The sequence below is a fragment of the Trichomycterus rosablanca genome, chromosome 13, assembly GCF_030014385.1.
Source record: "Trichomycterus rosablanca isolate fTriRos1 chromosome 13, fTriRos1.hap1, whole genome shotgun sequence".
Taxonomy (NCBI): Eukaryota; Metazoa; Chordata; class Actinopteri; order Siluriformes; family Trichomycteridae; genus Trichomycterus; species Trichomycterus rosablanca.
Window position 1 is genome coordinate 4,041,856 of NC_086000.1, and position 26,311 is coordinate 4,068,166.

The 26,311-nt window shown below is 43.4% G+C and overlaps 2 protein-coding genes across 2 annotated transcripts; one reads left to right on the forward strand and one right to left on the reverse strand.

Annotated features, from left to right (window-relative positions):
• Positions 1-949: 949 nt before the first annotated feature.
• LOC134325398 (brain-enriched guanylate kinase-associated protein) lies at positions 950-13,710 on the forward strand. Its single transcript, XM_063007578.1, has 6 exons — positions 950-1,076; positions 6,008-6,169; positions 7,912-7,978; positions 9,903-10,010; positions 10,199-10,282; positions 12,203-13,710. The coding sequence occupies exons 1-6, from the start codon at positions 1,054-1,056 to the stop codon at positions 13,577-13,579; spliced, it is 1,821 nt and encodes a 606-aa protein (XP_062863648.1). The 5' UTR covers positions 950-1,053; the 3' UTR covers positions 13,580-13,710.
• A 4,693-nt stretch (positions 13,711-18,403) lies between these two features.
• wdr25 (WD repeat domain 25) lies at positions 18,404-25,868 on the reverse strand. The gene is made up of 7 exons (XM_063007620.1): positions 25,828-25,868; positions 25,076-25,663; positions 22,951-23,098; positions 20,859-20,989; positions 19,662-19,832; positions 19,322-19,462; positions 18,404-18,943 (listed from the first exon to the last, which is right to left on the reverse strand). The coding sequence occupies exons 2-7, from the start codon at positions 25,628-25,630 to the stop codon at positions 18,722-18,724; spliced, it is 1,368 nt and encodes a 455-aa protein (XP_062863690.1). The 5' UTR covers positions 25,631-25,663; positions 25,828-25,868; the 3' UTR covers positions 18,404-18,721.
• Positions 25,869-26,311: the final 443 nt, after the last annotated feature.

The window sequence follows — 26,311 nt, forward strand, 5'->3', positions numbered from 1 at the left end:
GACAGCATGCGGGACAATGGGGCGGACGTGGGACAGCACTTGGGACAATGAGACAAACATGGGACAGACATGGGACAGTGAGATAGACGTGGGACAATGGGACGGACGTAGAACAGCAAATGGGACTGTGACCGGAGATGAGGTTCAAACCCAGGTCACTAACACCTGGACGTGGGACAGCACGTGGGACAGTGGGACGTACGTGGAACAGCACATGTGACAGCGACCGGAGATGAGGTTCAAACCCAGGTCACTAGGACGAGGACAGCACGTGGGACAGACGTGGGACAGCATGCGGGACAGCATGCGGGACAATGGGGCGGACGTGGGACAGCACTTGGGACAGCACTTGGGACAATGAGACAAACATGGGACGGACATGGGACAGTGAGATAGACGTGGGACAATGGGACGGACGTAGAACAGCAAATGGGACTGTGACCGGAGATGAGGTTCAAACCCAGGTCACTAGGCCCATTTGGTGCCAATAGAAAAAAACATCTTTATTTTTCTTCTGTGTCTGTGGGAATTTGTGCCCATTCTGTGCCCATAGACAGAACCCTCCTTATTTTTCTTCTGTGTCTGTAGGTGCCCATTTGGTGCCGATAGAACCTTCTCCATTTTTTTCTAGAAGCCTTTTACATATTATTTGTCTGTGTCTGTAGGAATTTGTGCCCGTTCGGTTCCTATAGACAGAACCTTCTTCACTTTTCATCATATAAATCCTTTTTTTTTTTGTCTGTGTGTTTGTCAAGGCCTCAGACGGAGCAGCTCATGCCACGAGGTAGGTTGGCGTCTTTCGCTTCTGATCTGTGCTGAATCCTCCTTTCTCCCCCCTTCCACCCTCCGTTCATTCATCCTCCGGCTGTCTCTCCCATCATCTCTCTCTCCTGCTGCGTCTGAGCTGTTCTCCGCTCGCCGGAGCCGCTCTGCGCGGAGGGACTAGCAGGGCTGGTTGTGATGCACGCTGCACAAGAGCCAGGATCCGCACACACACACACATGCACACACACACACACGCAGGCGGTGTGCAGGCGGTGATCCGAGCCGAAAATGAGACGGAAAGCTAACAGACGGTAAGCTGAGCGAGCCTCGTGTGCATGCTGCCGGGTGCTGGTGCGTGGGTGCGTGGGTGGTGCGTTGTGAATCAGGGAGCTTATTTTGTACGCTACAAGTTGTACCGGGGCCAACAGAGACGCTCGCTTTTCCAGAGGAGCACGTCAGAGGAGAAGAGTCGGAAAGAAAAGAGCAGGATTTAATTCAGGATCGAGATCGAGTCGTATTTTTATAGACACTCGATGCAGTGGTTTTAATTACGGCTGTTTACTGAGGAAGGATTCAACTAGTACTAGTGCACGATCATGCAAAGAATTCATCATGGTTACAAATGTGCTGGATTTATTGCCCAAGCTGTTGCAGGAACTGTTTTTGTCTTCTCATTTATTGTACAACCTCAAATCAGAAAAAGTTGGGACAGCATGGAAAATGCAAATAATGAAACCACAGTGTTTCTTACATTTACTCTGACTTCATTGCAGACAAGGATAAACTTGAGATATTTCATTTATTAATAAACATCCATTCCTGCATTTCAGGCCTGCAACACATTCCAAAAAAAGTTGGGACGATAAAGCATTTACCACTTTGTAATGTCGCTGTTCCTTTTCACTGAGGAGACCAAGTGATTTAGTGTTTCAGCTTTTATTTTGTCTCACTCGTCGTTTCAAAATCCTCCACACATTCTCTATTGGGGACGGGTCAGGACTGCAGGCAGGCCAGTCTAGTACCCATACCCTCTTCTTCCGCAGCCATGCCTTTGTAATGTGTGTATTTTGTGTAATGTGAAAAATGCATGGACGTCTTGAAGGCAGCACATGTTGCTCAAAGATCTCAATGTACTTTTCTGCATTAATGCTGCATCACAGTAGTGTAAATGACCTTCACCGAGGGCGCTGACACAACCCCATACCATGGTCCGGAGCACAAGGCGTCCATTTTTTTCAAAAAAGACTTGGAATGCTGATTCATCTGACCACAATACACGTTTCCACTGTGTGATGGTCCATCTTAGACGCCTCCAAGCCCAGAGAAGTCGACACCGCTTCCGGACAGTAAAGTTTTAAGTGGCATTTGTGCAGTAACTCTGTATTGTAGTGCTCGACAAAGGTTTGCCAAAGTAATCTCTCAGCCATGTGGTTATATCAGCTATTGTTGAGTGGAGGTTCTTGATGCAGTGTCGTCTGAGGGATCAAAGATCACGGGCGTTCAGGTTAAGCTCGCGCCCTCGGCCTTTACACACTGAAATTCCTCCTGATTCCTTGAATGGTTTAATGATATTATGCACTGTAGAGGGAGAAATATGCAAATCCCGTCCAATCTTACTTTGAGGTTCATTGTTTTCAAACATTTCAATCATTTTCTCACGCATTTGTGGACAAACTGGAGATCATCTTTGCTCATCAGAGACTCAGCCTTTCCTGGATGCTGCTTTTGTACGTAATCACCTTTGGAATCACATCATTATTTAGTTAAATTGCCCCCATCCCAACTTTTTTTGGAATGTGTTGCAGGCCTGAAATGCAGGAATGGATGTTTATTAATAAATGAAATGAAGTTGAGCAGATAAAACATGAAATATCTCAGGTTCATCCTGTCTGACATCAAATAAAAGTCAAAGTAAATGTAATAAAATGTTTTTCTTTTATTTGCATTTTCCATACTGTCCCAACCTTTTCTGATTCGGGGTTGTAGCAAATTAATGTGTGGATTATTATGTAAATACTCTGTGGAATTCCATTCATAAACACACATGCTAATAAGTCATTACATTTTATTGTTACTGAATTAGCAATGTGTAGCAAAGTACTCAATGTGCTACGCTAAAAAAGATTCGATCGTTACGTCCAGCAGCGTATTGCTTAGCGATAAATAAATAAGAGACGTGTTCTGTTCTACAACCTGCTGCACGAGACGCGGTTAAAAAGTAATTAACATGCTAATAACCAGTCGATACCTGCTGTAGTGTCTGGTTTTCTATTCTGGTTTTTTATTCGCCCGTGTGGCTGAGCTAGCTGTTGGGTTTAAAACTCGGGAGGCTGGAGGAGTGTGTGTCAGCCGGTCTGGCTGTGGTTTCCCATATTAAAGAGGCAGTCAAACAGACAGAGTCTTCCCCAGAGGAGACGGACAGAGAGCTCGCTCAGATAGCAAAGCTGCCTCGGGCAACAACAGTGTGGAGCCGTTACAAAGTGTGTGTGTGTGTGTGTGTGTGTGTGTGTGTTCTGGAGTCTGACTGACATGGATTTAACTTATAAAGGGGAAGGTCTGGGGTTAAAAGGTAAAAGCCAGATGTAGAAGTCCAACACTTGAAGCACTCAAATGTTCCAAATGCTAAATATCATGAATTGGATTAATTTTAATACAGTAAAATACATAAAGAGGAGCGCTCTACACTCTCTGTATTCCTCTACCACTAGAGCTGATGCCTCCAAATATTCGATTCGCAGCTTTGCTCAGCGCTCGGCATGATAAGGTTTGGATGGGTTGGTTTCCAATAAGATTTGTTTGGGTTGGTTTCCAGTAGGGTTTGGTTGGGTTGATGTTCAATAAGGTTTGGTGTCCAATAGGGTTTGGTTGGGTTGGTGTCCAATAAGGTTTGGTTGGATTGGTTTCGGGTTGGTTTCAGGTTGGTTTCCAATAGGGTTTGGTAGGGTTGGTTTCGGGTTGGTTTCCAATAGGGTTTGGTTGGGTTGGTTTCCAATAAGGTTTGGTTGGATTGGTTTCGGGTTGGTTTCAGGTTGGTGTCCAATAGGGTTTGGTAGGGTTGGTTTCGGGTTGGTTTCCAATAGGGTTTGGTTGGGTTGGTTTCCAATAAGGTTTGGTTGGGTTGGTTTCCAATAGGGTTGAGAGGTCAGGGCTGCGTACAAGCCACCACAGTTCCTGAAGAACACCATATTTTCTGAAGCATGTCTTTGCCTGGGGCCACATTATTATTTATTTTGTACACCTGTTAGGAACGGGTGTGACTGAAACACCTGAACATGATTATTAGAGGTGCCGTCTACATACTTCTCAACAAACCTTTTAAATTGAAACTATATACCATGAATACAGTCAACAACTGGAAACCGGTTACTCAAGGAATGGTCTGTCCGGGCCAACACACCTTCAAGAATGTTTCTAAACTAAACTAAGAGGAAATAAACCAACTTCCATACGAACTGTGCGTAACCGAATTCTGTCTCCTTTCTTTTATCAGGATCGATCCTGAAAGACAACTACTGTCTGGTTCTGAGGAGAAAACCTAGGGTCCTTTCTGGACAATGTCTGGGCATTGACATTCCCTCCCCCTGATCCCAACACCACACCCCCCCACTGCAATCACTACCCACTTGAAGGGCAAATATATCATGAAAAAAAATTACATCGGAAAATCCGCAGTAAGAGCCGCTCGGAATGGTTGTAAACATCAAAAAAGAAGGTAAGAGTGACGACCTCCAGTGACCATCAAGTCACTTCCATGAATCATCTCATCATGTCATTTCGTACCAAATACATCAAAGCTTGTTCCGCTAGCCTCTTTAATATTATCTATAAGCGTCATGTGACCTTTCACATCACAGACAAAATACTCCCTCCAAATGGTCACTTGAAGAGTCGCCGGATGACTGGAAAACAGCATGAACAACAGCAACCCAACTTTCCTCCCAATCTAGTCATATACAATTACCTGACTGCATTTTGCTTCCTCTCTACTGATGTTGACCTCCACACTGACCGAGGAGAGCCGACACTGACACACGCCCCCTCCGACACGTGTGCAGTACAGACTGCATCTTTGTCACTTGCACGAGGCGAGTTCATATGCTGATCAGCTTTGTGTACGGAGAGCCACACCCTGATCACATTTACCCTCGTCTCTGTGCAGCGCCATCGATCAGCCAGCAGAGGTCGTGATTGCATCAGTTATGAGGAATCATCTCGGACACCCTCCCTACGAAAGAGCCAATCATCGTTTGTGTAGGCGCCCAGCCTGCCGGTAGCAGAATATATACACATTGTGGCAGAAAATATGTGAACACTTAAAGAACCTCCACTTTTCTGGAAAGGTTCTTTACAAGATCTGTGGGAATTTGTCAATGCAGACAGCAATGCGATTATGGGGCGCTTGGGTGGCACAGATCTCGAGCTTGAATTGCGTACACAGACGTAATTGGCTGCGTCTGAGGGTGAGAGGGCCGAATGGAATCATCGTTGCTGGTGCGATCGCGGCTGCACAGAGACGGGGAATAACAGAGATCAGTGCATGACTCTTTGTTAGCTATACGATTCCTGGATGGTAAAAAGAAGCGGTTGTGTGTCAGATCAGCTCCTTGGTCAGCGGTGGAGGAGAGATACGACTAGATTGGGAGAAAAGGTCACACAGTAAGGATGGACGGGAAGGTCCAGCTTAGAGTGGTCATTCCAATTCATCCCAAACGGACTAGTGGGGTTGAGGTGCGGGATCTTTCAGGGGAACCAAAAAAGGTCTGTTGCCGGAAAAACAACCACCAGGAGAGAGGGGTGTCCACAAAATTTTGGGTGCAATCCATCACACCATCACAACGTCATCCCAGATGTCTGTCCATCAACTTCACCTGTCCCTGTTTGTCTTTGTTGCATGCTACCTTCTAACAAACATCAAGGTGCTACAAAATATTTGGATGGTGCTACAAAATATTTGGATGATAATTTTTTTGAGCTCAGGTGGGTTCGAATCTCGGCTCTGCTTCCGGTCAGCTGGGCGCCATCTAGCAGGCACAATTGGCAGTGCCTGCAGCAGATAAAATTGGCCATCAAGTCTGCTGGGTGGGACACAACCGGATTAATTGGACAAGTGCTATGCAAGGGGTCGAGGAACTGCGCAGGCGTCAAAGGGGGCGTGGAGCAGGCCAATAAACCCTCCTCAGATGCAATCGGACAAGGATTTGGACTTCTTGTTTTTTTTTTAATCTGACCCGTGTGTGTGAAGTACGTTGCATGAGCAGAAGGAGGATCTACGGAAGCAGCTCTCCTGCACAACCCACAAGCTGGAGATGTTGGAGAACGAGTTTGAATCCACCAGGCAGTACCTGGAGACCGAGCTCCGCCGGGCGCAGGAGGAGCTGGAGAAGTTCACCGACAAGCTGCGCAGGTTCGACACATCTGGATGATTTTCATTTATAAGATAAATCATGGAACGACAATTCGAACGTGTGGTTTAGCGCCTCTAGTGGTCCGAGTCTGACATCGCACAAGCTACTGACTACTTAAGCTTAATAGCAAACTGCACTATGACCAAACATATGTGGACACCACTCATAATTATTGAGGTTCCACGGCTATTAGATGTACAAAGAGCTAAATCGTATGCTTCTAACTTTGTAACAACAGTTTAAGGAAGGCCCTCTCTCATTCCAGCATGGTCCATGATGACATGGTTTGACTAGTTCGATAGCCTGGACCTCAACTCCTTTACAAACATGCTTCACCTAATGGGCACAAACTCCTGCTATTGGCCGATCGGGCCTGTACACAGACCTGATTGGCTACGTCTAAGGGTGGGTGGGCCGAATGGAATCCTCACTGCTAGTGCGATGGCGACCGCACAGAGACGGGGATTAACGGAGATCAGTGCATGACTTTTCATTAGTATTATATTATTATTAGTAGTAGTAGTGGTGGTAGTAGCATTTTTTATTTTGATAGTAATTAATTAGTAATTACTATTATTATTGTTGTTGTTATTATTATTATTAGCATTCATTATTATTATAATTGTATTATTAGTAGTACATTTTATATATTGATGATAATTATTGTTTTTATTATCAGTTACAATTATTATTTTTGTCATTAATAGTAGAAGTAATTTTTATTTGAATCGTGATTAATTTATTATTATAATTATTATTATCATTATTATTATAATTTTATTAGTAGTAGTATCATTTTTTATTTTTATGGTAATTCATTTATTATTATTATTATTATTATTATTTTAGTAGTAGTAAATTTCATATAGATGATTATTGATGATTATTAATCATTAATTATATTACAATTATTATTTTTATTAATAGTTGAAGTGCTTTTTATTTGGATAGTGATTCATTTATTATTATTAGCATTAATTATTATTATGATTAAAATTTTATTAAAAGTAGTACTGTGGTAATAGTAGCATTTTTTATTTTGATGGAAATTATTTTATTATTATTATTATTATTATTTTATTAGTAGTAGTAAATTTTATATATTGATGGTGACTATTAATTATTATTTTTTATTATTATTAATTATATTACAATTATCATTTTTATTAATAATAGGAGTGATTTTTATTTGGATGGTGATTAATTTAATATTATTAACATTAATTATTATTATGAATATTATTATTATTATATTATTAGTAGTAGTAGCATTTTTTATTTTGATGGTAATTAATTTATTATTATTATTATTTTATAAGTAGTGGTAAATTCTATATATTGATGGTGATTATTAATTATTTTTTTTATTATCATTAATTATATTACAATTTTTTTTTTTATTAGGAGTGATTTTTATTTTGGTGGTGATTTATTATTATTATTATTATAATTATTAGAATCCATTATTATGGTTATTATTTGATGGTGATTAATTATCATCATCATCATCATCAATTATTATTATTTTGATTATTATTTTATGTATGGTTAGAGAACGCTGTTAGTTTGGTTTGCCGTGAGCAAAGAACTTACTCCCAGGGTGGCATGAACACTGAGCAGTTTGGAACCCATTGATCTACAGCTCTTCATTTCTGCTGTGTTGAATGTCCCTGCACGGCTCTTTTGTGGATTTTTACTGCTGCTGCTGTTGCTGACTTCTCCTCCTTTACTGTGACTGCAGGATACAGAGCAGCTACGCAGCACTGCAGAGGATCAACCAGGAACTGGAGGACAAGATCCAGCAAGCGGTAAGACAGTCTAGATCGAAACCATACACATAAACCACACACCCACTATTTGCTTGTCTGTCCCTAGGATGTTTTCATACTGTGACCCAACTGTGCTGCTTTCCTGTCATGAATTTGACATTGAGACTAGGACTGGTTTAAAAAGGTCGTTATTCTGCTAAAACCCTGAACTGTGTCCAAGATTCAAGACATTCGAGGTCATTTGTCCTAATTGCTCCACTGGTAGCTGAACGGCCCTAAAGCAGAATATCACCTTCACTACATGACACTAGGTACACTCACTCACTCACTCATCCAATCAGGATTGCAGGGGGGGAGGGGGTTGCTGGAGCCTATCCCAGCTTTTCAATGGGCACAAGGCACACAGTAACACCGTGGACAGGGCGCCAGTCCATCACAGGGCAGACACACATACTCACACACCCATTCACCTACAGGGCAATTCAGTGTCTCCAATGAACCTGACTGCATGTCTTTGGACTGTGGGAGGAAACCCACGCAGACAAGGGGAGAACATGCAAACTCCGCCCAGGACCTTCTTGCTGTGAGACAAAAAGTGAAGACGTGACCTCGTCCTGCAGCGGCTCTGATCGATAAACCTCTGGTGTGCTGCGCCGCACCGCTTTCATTACTCTCCGAGCAATTACGTGATCAAAGATGGAACGCGATCGATGGCTGAGGCGCTGGGCGCGCGCTAGGATCTGATTAGGGAGCCATTACTTCCAAGAGTCTGTGAATGCAGTCGCGGGCTTCGCTGCTGACAACGGGCAACGCCATTCACGCTTTGACGCCCGGATACATCCAAGAGTCGTTAGGTTAAAGTGATTAGAGCTGTACACACATGAAGATCCAATTTCTTTTCAAAAAATACTGTCCTAACTTCCTCTCGAGTCTCTGGTCATACAATCATTTTAGTCCAACTTCTGGGTCACGACCCCACATTGGATTGTCTGGGACTTTTGGGAAAAAAAGCTCAAGGCAGATTAAAATGACAAGGAGGTGGAGGAATACATGGAGTCATGTAACCTGTGGCGACACAAATCAGGTGCAAAGAGGGGAAAAATAGTAGACACCTACATTTCAGGTCTATCCAGAGTAACGGTCATGGACTAAGGATGTCAAACATGGACCAAGCATGAGCAAAGAGGAACAGTGGTTGTAAATACTTGCTAAATGCCCCCAACCAATCTGGGAACATTTTGTGTGTAATGCCAATGTAGTGAGATACAATAACTTGGACCCCTGGGCAACAGCAATTTACTATATTTCCTACCTCTGGATGGATTCCTTTCATTTCAAAGTCATTAGCATTAGCATTAATAAGAACTTGCCATCAGACACTGAATGGGCACAAATTCCCACAGACCCCAAAGACAGTTCAGCAACAAAATCCCAATTATAAGGCTTAGCTGATTTAGCTTAAAAACCCAAACTGACTTCCAGATTAGCACTCTAGGTGGCGCTAAAATGCAAAGTAGCAGCTAAATTGTTAACTGGACCACATCAAGAACTCCAATCCACCAATCAATAGTAGCATATTAATATTCAGTCATGGTGCTGTACATTACTCCAGGCCATTGCAAATGTATCACATGATTTGTGAACTGGGAATGAAACGCAAATACAATCAAGCGGTAACGAAATGAGATTGGAAATGCACTCTGCTTTACTAAGTCTTGCTGTATACACTCAAAAGTGAAGTCAAAAGTATGCAGACGCCGCTCGTAGTCCACGTTCAGTGGCTCTTTGCAAGGCTGCTGGAGATATTCCACATCAAAGTTGGAAAATCGCGTACCTACGGACCTTGTTTTGTGCACAGTCGTCTACACACTTCTGGTCAAAAATGTACGCTGGTATGTCTTTGTTTTTAATTAGCAATAATAACAATACATAATAATTTAAGGTTTAAATTTCTTTGTTATAGACGCAGCACCATGAGGAGGAGAAAAGGGCGATGAGTCGAGAGATCATCGTACTCAATAACCACCTGATGGAAGCCAAGATCACCATTGAAAAACTACGAGAAGACAATGTAAGGAACATTTACTCCTCAATAACAAGCCTTCATTTCAAAAGAGTTGGGACGTTTTTAGAGTGAAAGGCTAATAAAGTAAGCACACTGACAATCCTTCCTGACCCAAATCATATTTGGTCAGTGGGGGTCAACTAGCAGGGATGTGCTGTTGCTAGGACGCAGGACTGATGCTCTGTTCTCTGTAGGAGCTGTACAGAAAGGACTGCAAGCTCGCCGCTCAGCTCCTACAGTGTGGAAAATCCCATTACAGAGCACACAAGCTGTCTGAGGTGAGTCCATGTTACCCTGCCTGCTCTGCAAAGGATGATCTGACATTTCTTAATTACTGAGACTGGAGGGAATAATAGCAACAACAAAATTAATATCTATTATTATTACTGCATTAATAATAATAATAATAATAATAATAATAAAGCAATAATTATAGTAATATAATAGCAACAACAGTAATTACTATTACTGTAGCATTAACATTAATAATAATAATTACAATCTTAACAACAATAATCCTACTAATTATTAATAATAACAGTAACAGCAATAATTATAGTAATAATAAAACTCGACAAAAAGTATTAATACAAATAATAGCAACAATTGTAATAATTATTATTATCATAAGGATATAATAAAACAAAATTAATAAAAACAAAGTATTAAGTATTAAACGTAAGTATAAAATTAGTAAATAATTTATAGAAATAATAATAATATAATAATAATAATAATTAATCAATTGTAAATTTAAATAATACATTTAAACATAAAAGTATTAAAAATAATAATAATAATATTAAAAATAATTGATATTAATATAAATTATTAATAATAACAAAAACAGCAATAATTATAGTAATAATAAAGACAATAAATATTATAGTATTAACAAAAAATAATAGCAGCAATTGTAATAATAATTATTATCATAAGGATATAATAATAAAATATTTAAAAAGTATTAAGTATTAAATTTAAATATAAAATTATTAAATCATTTATAAAAATAAAAATATAATAATAATAATGAATCAAATGTAAATGTAAATAATACCTTTAAACATAATAGTAAGGGTATTAAAAATAATAATTATAATATATAATAATAATATATACTTATTATAGCTTTAATTATTAACAGTAATCATTATCAAATTGAATAACCATAACAGAGTAATAATAGTAATTAAATATAAAATAATATAGTAATATATATTAATAAAAAATACTAATACTATTAAGCATCCACTCTTGTGGGAAGGAGTTCCACAAAATTCAGTAGAATCTGTGCAAACTTCTGCTCATTCAGTTAAAACAGGATTTGTCAGTTAATATACTGATGTTGGACGAGGACGGGCTTACAATCAATAATTCATCCCCAAATATGTTGAGTTAACGGTCAGAAAAAGGGCACCATGCCAACTGCCAGCAAGCAAGCGAGTGACACAGGAAACATCGCACCAGTAGACAGAAGAATAGATTTCACGTTTTAAGTATCATAACTAGCCTGGAAAAAAACTGAAGCTGAAAAGATGCTCACACTCACACTTCAGAATACAACATAAGCCACATTAAGAAATGCAAGCTTTAAGAAGCTGATGCTTTGGTTATGGCCCTGACATTTCAGTGACTCGTTCATTATTAAACATCTGTGGAGAGATCTAAGGCATTAGATGGGGCGCATGTAATACGACCCAAAAATATCTACTAATGAAAAGCGTGCAAAGTCCAAAGGGTTAAACTGTAAAGGTTTTGTATAAGAGATGAAAGTTAAAAGAGAAAGTTTGAAACTGAGGAACATACAGGCGGGCTGTGGAAGGGGGATTTAAAACAAAGTAAATGGGGTAATTAGCTGCGAGTGAAATAAGGGAAATTATAGCTCCAGTTGGCAGCCACGGGAGCTCGAGAGATCTCAGAGTACGTGCAAATGAGAACCAAGCTATAATAAATGAATAAATTAAAATATTGCACTCGGGCTCCCGAATAGAGAAGAGAATCGCTCAGAGAATGTTCTTTACTTCCAGTATGTGTGTTAAAATGAAGTGGGGGATGCTCAGACAGCGCTGCAGTCTAACATACTAGCCTACCACCAGAACCAAGACTCGATTTTAAGTCTTAGGCCTGGTGTGTGTTAGCCAGACGATCAAGTGTCCTACATCCTCCACCCTAACACTCTATGTGTCTTTTTTTAGCTGCCCGTTGACCGTCAAGACAAGGGAAGTCCCCACACTGAGAACAAGGATCTTGATAGACGCATGGGTCCTTGCAACTTCTCCTATCCGGATGCAGGACCCAGCTTGGTATTTACAAAGGTGTCGCCAAAGCCAGAGCCAGGTAGTAGCTGTCCAGTCACGCGATCGCCAAGCCCACAGCCTCCAGACCCAGATTACCTGGCAAACAAAGACATGAGCAGTGGGGACACACTGCAACGGCGTGTGGTCTACAAATCTTTGGACCTGTACAGTAGCGATACGGCGCTTTATTGCCCCACCGAGGAAAGACGACGGGACCGTTGGCAAGAGCGTAGACAGAGCGCAGACCTCCAGGGCAAAGCGGCCAACCCTCTCCAAGCCCAGAACTCCACTGACAGCAACCCTGGAGAGGACAACTTCTACCCTAGCTTTGCCCAGAACACACTTCTCCCTGGATTTGCAGCAGGGTCCACAAGAGCCTCCAGCTCTTACTCCAGCTTTAGCGCTGCTTCGGATGACAAGGGCCACATTCCCAGCAGCACCCTCTCCTCCTCTCACCTGGCTCTATATATGGACTGGCCGGAGGGTGACTACGAGCAGAAGAGTCTATCCTCCTATGGTAAGGAGAGTCCCAGGGTTCCCAAGTCGCATAGCTTTCAGCACATGACCTCCAGCCCAGAAAAGGACAACTTTCCTGTCTATTCCCGGACTGCATCCTGCTACAGCGAGCCGTACCAAAGCATGGGCTCCTCGGGCGTGCCGAGAGACAGCGCTAGCAGCATCCACTTTTCCGAGGAGGAGCTGACAGGCCGCTGGAGGCGGATGAGCGTGGAGGACGTCAACGCCTTTTCATATCGCAAGCCAGGCCGAGCTTCTCCTCACAGTTTTTCTGAGCAGCACTTTGCAACGGGCCCTTGCAAGATTAAGCTGGGACCCCTATACAGCAGCTTCCAGGAAGGTGAGGAGGTCTTTCAAACACCCATGCTGGATGCCCGTTTCCTTAATTCGTCCAACTCCAGCCTGGCACCGAGTCCCAACCACAACGCGGCTGTGGGTAAGACCAAAAAAGGGCCAATGTACCCGTCAATGTCTAACAGCCAGGACTCAAGAGGAAGCTTCTTCCATGCTGGAGGCTCAAAGGACAACGAGAGCACTGTGGGTAAGGTGAACAAAGAATACGTAGATGTAAGCCCTATCAGCTCAGCTGAATCCTTACACCAAAGTCCGCTCGAGGCTTCCAACATGCAGCACTACCAGCTTCACAGTCCAGGGCCACAAAGGAAGACCTCTGAACAGCACCAAAAATTCGGAAGCACAGGACTCAGTAGAAAGGACAGTCTGACAAAAGCACAGCTGTATGGAACGCTGCTCAATTAAAATAAGCTGCCTGAGACTTAGCATGTACCACTGGTCTAACAGCTGGCAGTTAGAAAGCTTGACTTTTTACCGTGACATTCGGCCTTTCTGATTACAATAAAGGGGTTGAGAGTTTTTAAGCATTTAGCATTGGGGGCATTTCAAAGAGATATTAATTATATTTGTATCTAGACCTCGTTCCCAATTTAACGTACAGATCTTGAGTAAACAAGATAATTCAGCTAGAAAATGTTTTAGAAATAAGTACAAATAGAATCAAACTGGGTGCCAGTACATAGAAGATCCTTGATGCCTGTTTTCCTTGAGTCCCAAGAGGCGAGGATCGTGTAAGGTACAAAGCTGTGAGGTTTGAGGAAACTGGGTGCCAGTACATAGAAGAGCCTTGATGCTTGTCTTCCTTGAGTCCCAAGAGGCAAGGATCGAGAAAGGTAAAAAGCTGTAAGGTTTATAAGGAGGAAACTGGGTGCCAGTACATACATGCATGATCCTTATACAAACAGAAATAGGCATTAAATTAAGGACACTCTTCAGTTAAGCCCATTTGAGGAACAAACTACTGTAGGGAGTGTAAGTCAGAAGTAATGCTACTGTTACAGATTAAAGGCCACCAGGAAAAATTCATTTCACTAACTGGGTGCCACTACTACTGGTGCCAGTGCTTGTCTTCCTTGAGTAAGAGGTGGATAAAGTTGTGCAAAACTGACCAAGAATATTATGTCCTAAGGTTTAATTGTTTTTTTTATTGCACACTATTGCAAGTGTTTGGGTCTGTTAGTCCTGTTTTAAGTGAAATGTAACTATTCCTTAGGGGCCACTGTGTTTTGAGAAATCAGCCTTGAAAACAATGTTTACAACATGCAAACTGTACAATCCCACCGTCTGTCGAAAAAATCCTACATAGCTGCTCCTCACAATTTGATTTGTCTTACGACAACACATTTATTGTTTATTTTAAGAGAGGAAAAGACAGAAACTAGGGGTCTGTCTGAAAACCTAGTCAGCTGACTTGCTGCCTAAGTAGAGAGGATTCTAATAAGACATCGAACTCATAAAGCAGATTATTTAGACGCACTACTTATACGCTGATTAGTTGCTTACCAAGCTAACACAATTAGCCTCAGGCCATTCAAACCAATGGGCTGAGGCAGCACAACCCACTAGCATGCCAGCTAACATCTCTCTGTATACCAAAAATGGTTAAATTGTCACTGACAAGTCCACTAAGAAGGCATCGGACACGCCTTCGTTATTCAGTCAGATTATAGTTTCGAAATAAGGCACCTTAATAGGCAGCGAGTTCAACTGCCCGATTGCATCATGCTTCCTCTCCACCAATGCCGATCCCTGCTCTGATTGAGGAGAATGAAGCTAACCCCTTCCAACACGTGGGCCGCATGCTGTGAGCATCCCATCACCTACACTTTTGACGAGTGCAGTGAAGCTCAGCGTTGTGTACGGAGAGACACACCCTGATCAGCGCACTTTTTTTCTCATCTCTGTGCAGGTGCCATCAATCAGCCAGCAGAGGTCGTAATTGCACCAGTCATGGGAGAGAGACCCCATCCGGCTTAGTCCCGCCCATATCTGAACAACAGGCCAATCGTTGTTCATGTGGCCGCTCAGCCTTAGCCGGCAGGCAGAGCTGAGATTCGATACGATGTATTCAAGATCCCAGCTCTGGTTCCAGCGTGTGTTTTTACCGCTGCGCCACCTGAGTAAACAGGCAGCATTTTAAGGAATCTAGACTAGAATTTAGACATGCCTTCTATTCTGGAGTGTAGGATGTCATAAAATGTGTCTACCTAGAAAGATCACTAAGTTTGCAGACAAACCCTATAAGCAATCAAAATTTTATAAGCCTTACAATTTGGCTCTTACTGCGATAAAGCTTGTGACCGTCAATCACCACAAACATCGGGAGTAAAAAGGCGGCTGCTAGGAAGCATTAACGTGAAAAAACATCCGAAAAAATGGTCCAGTGAGGTCGATAATCCACCAACCTGAGGTACAAGTTGTTAGGGTCTAAGACCAACTGGACAGAAAGATGGAACCACAATGCAGAGAATAAGACTAAGACCAGGGGCGATAAGTTTATTAACAACAACTATAGCAAATACAAGGGAGGTAAAGGAACTGGTAGAGACTGGATGGGAACGGGGAGCCGGCTGGCGAGGCTGAGAACACGGCAAGGGGGCCAGGAGGGCAGAGCTGGACGGACAGGCAGGAGGCAGAGAGTGTGGCGTAGCTTAGCGAGACAAGAAGCTGGTAGACTGAATCCAGACAGTCAAGACAGGAAGGTCTTGGCGGCGAGGAACACAGCTGGGAGGTGGTACCACGGAGTTAAGCAGGAGGTAGGAACTGAAACAGGCAAAAAAACAAGAGCAGTGAACAAACCAGGAAATACACCAGGCATAGGAGCCTAAAGGTAGCTTTAGCATTTCGTGCTTCAGCACGATACCAGCAACGTAGCGCAGACGATCTGGCAAGGAGTGGAGAGAAAGCTGCTGTCTTTATGCACTGCTTAACGAGGAGGTAATGAGGATCAGGTGAGAGGTAGCAGTGGCTGGAAGATCTGATTGGTGCTCTGAAGACAACTCGCTCCACCAATAGATCCCTGAAAGCCCGCACACGCCCACACACACACACAACACACTCACAGAAAGGGTAAAATAACAAGACTTGGGGAAAATGGAGAGCTAAGGGACGTACTCTAACACAAGTGAGGTCACATGATGGCATAAGAGTAAAGAATCTTGAAGCAACCGTCAATATTTCACTGACTTTCTGCATAGAACCGGTTTCCCTTAAGAGCATAACGCTGCCACCACCATGTTTCACAGTATAATGCTGTTGGGTTTAAATGACATGTTTCCTTCATCAACAACACTTCAAACTTCAATCAAGTTTACTGGTGTTGATTTAGATGCGGGCTCTTCACTCTAAGCCCATAGTGATGTAAAGCTTGCTTGACTGTAGGCAAAGACACCTGTTACAGCAGTTAATTCATGGCACAAGGGTGTTTGTGGTTCTTGCTTTCTCACCATCCAGACGAATTTCCTCTCAACAAAGGGGACAATTTGGGTTCCTAAAATCTCTAGAAATACCCCATCGTATAGCTTGAGCTTCAGTCGCAGACAAACTGACCATATTAATTTAGGCACAGATACACTATATGGACAAAAGTATTGGGACACTTCTTATAATTTTTGAATGTATCTGGTACAGCCACAACAATTGCCAACAGGTATTGAATAAATTATGTAAAGGATAGTATACGCTTCCAGCTTCGCAGCAACAGTTGAGGGAAGGCCCTTTACAGTCTGTGCACAAACATCCACTGAAATTCAACCCCCCTGAACAGCTTTGAATGAACTGGAACATCAATCGTGGCTTTCTTGGTTCAACATCAGTGTCCAGCCATACAAATGCTCTGACTAACTTGGCACAAATTCCCACACACATACTTTAAAGTTCTTCTCTCAGAATGAAGCTGAACAGATCACATAGTGGTCACGCTATTTCAATTAATCCACAAATATCTAATTGCTTTTAAATTAGATGTTCAACAAGCTTATGGTCAGGTGTCCAAATACTTTTGGTCATATAGTGTGAATTTGAAGCTGTAGTCAAGAAATATCTCATTTAACAACGAGGCCTGAGGTCCCTGAGAAGATTTCATGCAAGTGTTTGTGAGTTTAGATTTGCTGTGTTGTGTCTACATCAGCGTGGTTACGATACAAACCACAGGTGCCATCAGCACCCAGACAAAACGTACAATATTGTTGTAAACGCTGAGTGTCCTTGATATGTCGGGTGTTTGTTAACGTTTTCCTGTCCTGTTCTACCTCAGAATGAAAAAATCGCCAAGAACGAGTGGGTTAAATGCTTGATGCATGGTTCTACATTTTGCTGTATGTTTCTTAGTAAATAAAGATGAATGAGAATCTCCGTCATGCTTCAGGTTCTTATCACTCAACCTTACAGATGCCCTGACTTTAATCAGCCATAACATTAAAACCACCTCCTTGTTTTTACACTCACTGTCCATTTTATCAGCTCCACTTACCATATAGAAGCACTTTGTAGTTCTACAATTACTGACTGTAGTCCATCTGTTTCTCTGCATACTTTGTTACCCCCCTTTCATGCTGTTCTTCAATGGTCAGGACCCCCACAGGACCACCACAGAGCAGGTATTATTTAGGTGGTGGATCATTCTCAGCACTGCAGTGACACTGACATGGTGATGGTGTGTTAGTGTGTGCTGTCCACTCACTGTCCACTCTATTAGACACTCCAACCTAGCTGGTCCACCTTGTAGATGTAAAGTCAGAGACGATCGCTCATCTATTGCTGCTGTTTGAGTCGGTCATCTTCTAGACCTTCATCGCCCCACGGGGCGCTGTCGGCTGGATGTTTTTGGTTGGTGGACTATTCTCAGTCCAGCAGTGACAGTGAGGTGTTTAAAAACTCCAGCAGAGCTGCTGTGTCTGATCCACTCATACCAGCACAACACACACTAACACACCACCACCATGTGTCATTGCAGTGCTGAGAATGACCCACCATCCAAATGATACCTACTCTGTAGTGGTCCTGGGAGAGTCCTGACCATTGAAGAACAGGGTGACAGGGGGGTAACAAAGCATGTAGTGAAACAGATGAACTACAGTCAGTGATTGTAGAACTACAAAGTGCTTCTATATGGTAAGTGGAGATGATAAAATGGACAGTGAGTGTAGAAACAAGGAGGTGGTTTTAATGTTATGGTTGATGGTGTATGCTCAGATTTGATTACTACAAACGTACATGTGATCGATACACTGCTGAGCACAAACATCGTGTTTATTTACACTTCGATTGTAAAGGCAGATGGTAAATCGTTTCTCCACCACAGGAAACGTGTTGCTAATCTTCCTGGCCTATCTAAGTTATAGTCAGCAATCTAAAAGAACAATGAACAATAAAAAAATACAAGCATGGATCAAGTGTGTATCAACATAAAGCAGCACCTACACAGAAGTCAACACAGTTGCTAAAACACTCACGGCCACAAATTCCATTTAAATAAATGAACGTCATTCCAAATATGAAACCCTGCAGTCCGGTTCCCAAGTGCACAAAGTCCAGGGCTCGGAGCGCTCAGTTCCACACCTTGATCTCCCCGGCCCAATCGCACGTGGCGACCAGGGCGGGCAGTACGGGGTGGAAGGTCGCGTTTAAACATGCCTGCTGATGAGCGGCGAGCGTGAACAGGTTCCGCGAACTATGAAAGTCGTAGAAGTGCACGGAGCCGGTGGAACTGCCCGTGCTCAGAACGGTTCCATCTGGAGACAGTTCGCACTGCACCGCGTAGCCCTCGACCTACAACACACAAGCGGATGCATTGGCTTGAACACAAGTACAAAGTGAAGATACGAAGTGGCGGTACGAATAAATACCTACAAACAGGGATATCGATACAGGCATCACTGCTGCCTAATTTCCTTCACTAGCTGCATGGAACTACTACCATTCTAATACGTAACACCTAAATAAACGATTTAAATTGCAGTAAAATAAAACTAAACCCTGTTTTCACTTCGTAATTATTGGTGATTATTGTGTATAGATGTCTTGCTCAAGGGTCCAACAGTGGCATCCCGGCAATGGTAGGGCTTAAACAGCGGCCTTTCAAATCGACCTTACTAATCCAGTACCTTAACTACTAGGCTACAACTACAATGCAAAGAACAGACTGACCTTATGTCCTTCGAATCGTTTTGTCTTGTTCATCCGGTAAGGACGACGAGCCGAGAAGAGCGCTATGTAGTTTCCGTTGGTCTGAGCAGCAAAGGTGTCCTCCTGTGGATGAAGCGCCAGACTGGGACAGGTGTATCGCTCCTGTTCACAAGCAACAAAATGAGATTCATATTAATATTTATGATTTTCAGGTATGTGGGGACTGTAACTGGATATACCCCAGTTGTCCAGGGTGTCCACATACTTTCGGCACAATAGTGTATGCTGTCTAACCAGCAAAACAAGTTAAACAAGCTCAGCATTTCATGGGTGCATTTTTACAATGGTTTCAATCTCTTACATGGAACATCTGGTTGGAGATCCTGGCGGTAGTCCCAAAGTCCCAAGCGATCAGGGTGCGGTCAGCAGAATCCCGACTGACCGCGTCGCTGCTGGTGACAAATTCCTTCCCATCAGCCAGAAACAGGATGTCCAGCGTCTGCTGAATCGTGGCCTTGTAGGCTCTGACCATCTAAAACACATGAAGAAAGGAGGTCAGGTGTACGAACAGTCAGCTGGGTTACATAGTCGAAAGTATATGGACACCTGACAATAAGCATGGTGGACATCCAGTTCCAAAATAACACATCTAGAACATCCTATAAATACTAGATTATGGGCGCTCGGTGGCACAGCTGTAAACTACACTAGCCCACAACCACTGGGATCAGGGTTCGAATCCCCAGCTGAGCAATCGATCGTTTACATATAGGCATGGTTGGTCATGTATGACCAGAGACCTTGTGATAGACTGGCATCCTGTCTGGGGTGTTTAACTGCACTGCGCTCAGTGATTCTGAAAAAGCAGGACCCACTGCAACCCTGACCAGGATAAAGTGGTGGTAAAACCTCAGGAGGAGCTCAAGAAATCAATACTTGGTGCAACAAGCTGCCATTCTTATTTTATGTCCCTTGATGTCACTCTGTGGTTGTTGAGTGACATTCGAATAAGTTGGATGGTCACTCTGCTCAGTGATTCTGGGAAAGCAGGACCCACTGCAACCCCAACCAGGATAAAGTGGCGGTAAAACCGGTCCGGTCAGTGTCTGCTGTTTGACCTTGTTCTTATGAACCACTGATATTTAAATTCTAAGGATGAAAGCAACCTGCAGGTTCACATAGAGATCTGTATCGCGTACGGAGAGTCGCGCACTGCTCTCCATTATTCGCCATCTATGTGCAGAAGCTTTCAGTCAACCAGTAGAGGCCGCAATTACAGCACCGATGAGGAATCACTTTAGTCGGCCAGGAGCAGAGCTGGGATTCGAACTTAAGAGCTCGAGATCTTAGCAGTGGTGCCACCAGTGCAAAGCCGTTACTTCTCTATAAAGGCCTGACTCACCATCGACATTTCAATTCATAACAAAGCTGCCCAATGGAATTGATGTCAGTGACCAAATTCCCATCCGGGTCCCCCTCCCCAAGACACGACCAATAACGGCTAGTGTTTTAGACCCCTGCGCTAGCCGTGTGCCCTGAAATGCATATCAGGACTAACCGTGCGGGTCCGAGAATCCCAGGCCTTCACCTCGGGACTGAACCCTCCACACAGAAACACGGCGGGATCCGAGGGCTGGACGGCCACACAGGTCACTCTGCACTGGTTATCGACCCTGGTGATCACCTGACCTGAAAAAGAGAAGTATATTTTTATTAAATAAACACCAACATCTTAAATACTGTCATTAAATAGACTTACAATAGTGTTATTGACCAAAAGTATGTGGACACCTGACCATTCTAATAAAGTCGTTCCGACTTGCCTCTGTAGGAATTTGTGCCTAATCAGTGGGGTTAAATTCAGGGCTCAGTCAGATTATGATTTTATACCTTGTTTTTTTTTTACCTTGTTTCTACACTCACTGTCCATTTTATCAGCTCGACTTACCATATAGGAGCACTTTGTAGTTCTACAATTACTGACTGTAGTCCATCTGTTTCTCTGCATGCTTTGTTAGCCTCCTTTCACCCTGTTCTTTAATGGTCAGGACCCCCACAGGACCACCACAGAGCAGGTATTATTTGGGTGGTGGATTATTCTCAGCACTGCAGTGACACTGACATGGTGGTGGTGTGTTAGTGTGTGTTGTGCTGGTATGAGTGGATCAGACACAGCAGCTCTGCTGGAGTTTTTAAACACCTCACTGTCACTGCTGGACTGAGAATAGTCCACCAACCAAATATATCCAGCCAACAGCACCCTGTAGGCAGCGTCCTGTGACCACTGATGAAGGTCTAGAAGATGAGCAACTCAAACAGCAGCAATAGATGAGCGATCGTCTCTGACTTTACATCTACAAGGTGGACCAACTAAGTAGGAGTGACTAATAGAATGGACAGTGAGTGGACACGGTACATAAAAACTCCAGCAGCGCTGCTGTGTCTGATCCACTCATACCAGCACAACACACACGAACACACCACCACCATGTCAGCTAAATAATACCTGCTCCGTGGGGGTCATTACCACTGAAGAAAAGCATGAATGGGGGCTAACAAAGCATGCAGAGAAACAGATGGACTACAGTCAGTAATTGTAGAACTACAAAGTACTTTTATATGGTAAGTGGAGCTGGATTAGCACCCTGTCCAGAATAGTTCTGCCTTGAGCAACCACAACCCTGACCGGTATACAGCGGTTGATAAAAATGAAAATCTCTATCCACTGAATGTCACCGAGTGTTTTTCTCCATCTGCTTGATACATAAATAGTTTTTTCATTCCGGTGCAGGAAGAAATCAGGCTCACGCATAATTAATTGCTTCGTGAACCTTTTAATTAAGAAATGCAATTAGTTCGGCTGCAAGGAGGATAATGGGAGAGACGTGCCGTTTGAAGATTGATTATTTATTTATTTTATGTTTTTTCCATCGAATTATTTTTGGCCTGGTTGAGTCAAAGTCACGTGGTGGAAAAATATGAAAATACCATAATTATCATGCACATTCAACAGTGGTGTCCAGTGCTCACGGACTGGGATTTCTCCGGACCCCCTAAATCTTTTTACTTATGCCAGTGGCTCGACCAGACAGTATTTATTTTATTAGGATTTTAACGTCATGGACAATTTTGTATCTCCAGATCACCTCACCTGCACATCTTTGGACTGTGGCAGGCACTGCAGGCACTGCCAGTTATGATGGGGCACTTAGATGGTAGATAGGAGTCAGCCCGGGCACTTAGATGGTAGACAGATTACATTCATGACAGGACAGGTAGTTACTGGGTACACAAGATTCACCAGTTTAAGTTTTTAACGCATGTCTTTGGACTGTGGGAGGAAACCGGAGCTCAGGGAGAACATGCAAACTACACACAGAAAGGACCAAAACCGCTCCACCTGGGAATCGAACCCAGGACCTTCTTGCTGTGAGGCGACAGTGCTACCCACCGAGCCACTGTTGGAGGCCTCACCTCAACCTGACCGGCTTCACTTCCATCATATGTGACCTAATGTGTCCACCTGCCCGGACTGGTCGCCCCATCATGTTTAAAGCGGGTCTCTGCAACACCACTTACACCCTATAGATTTCGTTTCCTCCCCTGTAAAGTATCCAAACATTGAGTCTGACAGTGTTGAAATTACACACCTGTCTCCACATCTGTCACGCAGGCTGCGTTATCGAAGGAGCCGGACAGAATGCGCCGGCCACACGGCAACCAACAGGCGTCCCGCACGGCTCCGGAATGAGAAGAGTACGTCTGGAGATGACGGCCACTGCCTGCGCCATCCCAAACCTGCCAACACACGAGATGAAGGTTACACATATATAGATGGTCCAAGTTACAAACCACCCATAGGCTGTGAAGGCAGCCAAGACTCAGTGATAGCAGAGGAGATGAAAGTCTAAGGCATCTGGTATGAATTATTAGAAGAGCTACCGTGGCTCAAATTGCAAATCATTTTAATTTCTGTCTGCCACCGGTCTGCCATCAAAAGCAGCTACTAGGGCAATTTCAGTGCTGCTTGGTTTTGGATGGTGGGAGAGAACTGGAGAACCCAGAAGAAAACCACATGAACCGCAGAGAAAAGGATCGAACCCAGGTCTGTGGTTTCTTCACCAATTCACCATCAGTCTTCAATACAACCCATTGTGATCGAACAGACACGACCGGGAGAGCCGAGCGTAAACACTCTGGATCGGGCACCAATCTATCAACAACCACCACACTCGATGCCTGCTTGAACCAGGGTTTTTCCAAGTGACCCAAATTCTGTTTAGGATTTTTACCGCGACCCAGGCAACACAAACAAAGTGTCAAAACAAAACACAATGGTGGCAATCTGATCCCACTGTGGTTTACAAGCCTCCAATTTGTGCCTGTTAAAAGAGACTCTGTGACCAACCCAAGGGTTGCGACCCAGGGTTTAAAAAAAAGAACAGCTGGCTTACACTTAGTGGCAACTTGGAGTGACCACGCCATCTGATGCGTGTTTTCAAAGGTGGGAAGGTTTTAAAAACCAAGAGTAATAGAAGGACTCATATGGGGGTGACTGGACACAAGGATCAAACCCATGGACCTAATGCCATCTCTGGACAGGGTGCTTAAAACTCTCTAGTATGTCCTTAAACAATGGGATGAAATCTGAACCCAGGTCCATGGACACCCGCTGCACCCATCTCCTGGGCCACCGTGCTGCACTGCGGTTTACGTTTCATTTCTGATTTGGCTTGTTAAAAGTGCAAAATCTGCACCGCTCTAGATTCATCACAATGACGCACTGACTCGTTAACCTGACATTAATCAGACCGCACAGCTGATTAATAACGGTCATGAACGATCAATAATAATAAAAGTTGGACGGGTCGCATCAGACTGCAAATCAGCGGGTATTCCAGCTGCACACCGGCCAATAAATTCCACCATCTGCTCCGCGCTGCTCTTTCTCAGCAGGTAGGGGACGTCGGAGGGGCATAATTCTCTCAGACGAACTGACAAATCAGCTCGTGAATATTTATTCCTGCAAAGGGCAAAGATGGCACAGGATCAGCCATAACATTAAACCACCTCGTTGTTTCTACACACACTGTCCATTTTATCAGCTCCACTTACCATATAGAAGCACTTTGTAGTTCTTCAATGGTCAGGACCCCCACAGGACCACCACAGAGCAGGTATTATTTAGGTGGTGGATCATTCTCAACACTGCAGTGACTCTGACATGGTGGTGGTGTGTTAGTGTGTGTTGTGCTGGTATGAGTGGATCAGACACAGCAGCGCTGATGGAGCTTTTAAACACCTCACTGTCACTGCTGGACTGAGAATAGTCCACCAACCAAAAATATCCACACCAAGCTCGTCAAACTGTGTCTTCATGGCATGTTGGTGGTACTAGTGTGCTCTGGGTATAACGTGGATTGCATATTGAGGGAGGAAGCTAATTTTTCAGACAACAAACCATCAGCCTGGAGGTTGGGTGTTCCAACAGGACGTTGACTCCAAACACGCCTCAGTAGTGGATTTCGGAGAGCTAAAATAAGGCTTTCGGACTTGACTGGATCCTGAACTTATTAGTTGAAAAGTTGGGTCAGTGCAGCAAAACCATCAAATTTGGTTAAACCCTGCCAATTCTGCCAAGTAGGGCTTCAAGTCCCAACCAGATTTGTGGCATTAACGTGTTAATGGCTGCATTACTTTATTTTGGGTGCAATTCCATGGAAAAATGAACAATAAACTTACCAATAATCTTACATTTAAATAAAAACCACTCACCTTGACCGTCTTGTCCATGGAGACTGAGAGCAGCAGATGGCTGAGATGTGGCACTGGGCACCACTGCACCGTGTTAACCGGACCATCGTGAGCGCTGAGGTGATGCTGAACACGTTTAGGCAGTTCCGTTCGTCCCAGTTTCCTCCCGATATACGGCCTGATTCTCTCTGACACCTCTGACAGAAGGTGCAAGTCGGTGGCCTGCGGGTCAGATGAAGCGTCTCGAAGGGCTTGTGGTTGGGTCATCAGTCGCTGTCTCTTTGATACATAAGGTCTGAGTCCAGCCGGAGGGGTCTGAGCTCTTTTTGAACACACTGGGGTTGTGACTGGGAGAGATTCATGGCTTCCAAGAGGCCAGGTTTGACCAGGTGGTGGTTTATAGGGTTGGGTTTGAGATCTTCCTCCATGGATGGATGGACTGGGTTCTTCTAGATGTAATGGAGATGTCAGAATTGCTTGACCAGGCTTTGCTGAACTGGTAGTGCTTGGAAGTGGTTCTTCTTCTTGCTTGGTGTCCTCAGCATCTGAATCGTCATAATCCACTAATAAATTCATGGCTGGAGTTTTAATTGTTGAAAATGTTGCCACCTGATGGATTGGAAAATGGAACAACATGAGAAAGGGACCAACTGAAGCTGTTTTTCATGCACAAACGCCAGCATGTCATATTAGTGGTTTTTAAAAGCTTATTTTGAATCATTTAAACCTATATTTTCTGTTTATTTGACTTAGAATTGGATTGTTTTGCTTACATTCTACGTCTGGTCGCGCTTCACTTCAAAACGCCGCTGCAGCCGCCTTTATATAAACACCAATCTTTTTATTCCTACCCGTTTTCTGACTTTCTGTGACATGATTGGCTCAAAGTTTAAACCCTCACGAATTTTACATGTTTCTATTGGGCACGCTGAGACCCACACACCAATCATCACGAGGGGCGGGATCTGTCGGAATGCGGGTATCTTGGCTTTCCAATAGGAGTCGACTCATTCGGCTCCTAAAACGACTCTGTATAGCAAATTGAAAGAAAGAAAAAAGAAATAGCAATACTGTATTATTGTTGCGACCTATGATTGCTTCTAATAGTGATATTAGAAATAGCACTATATAGCAGTCAGTTTGTTTGAAATTACTGTTTTAAAAATATATAGAATTGTTTTAGGAGTCGTTTTAGGAGCCGAAAGAGTCGACTCGTATTGGAAAGCCAAGTCATCTACCTGCACTGTACACTTTAGT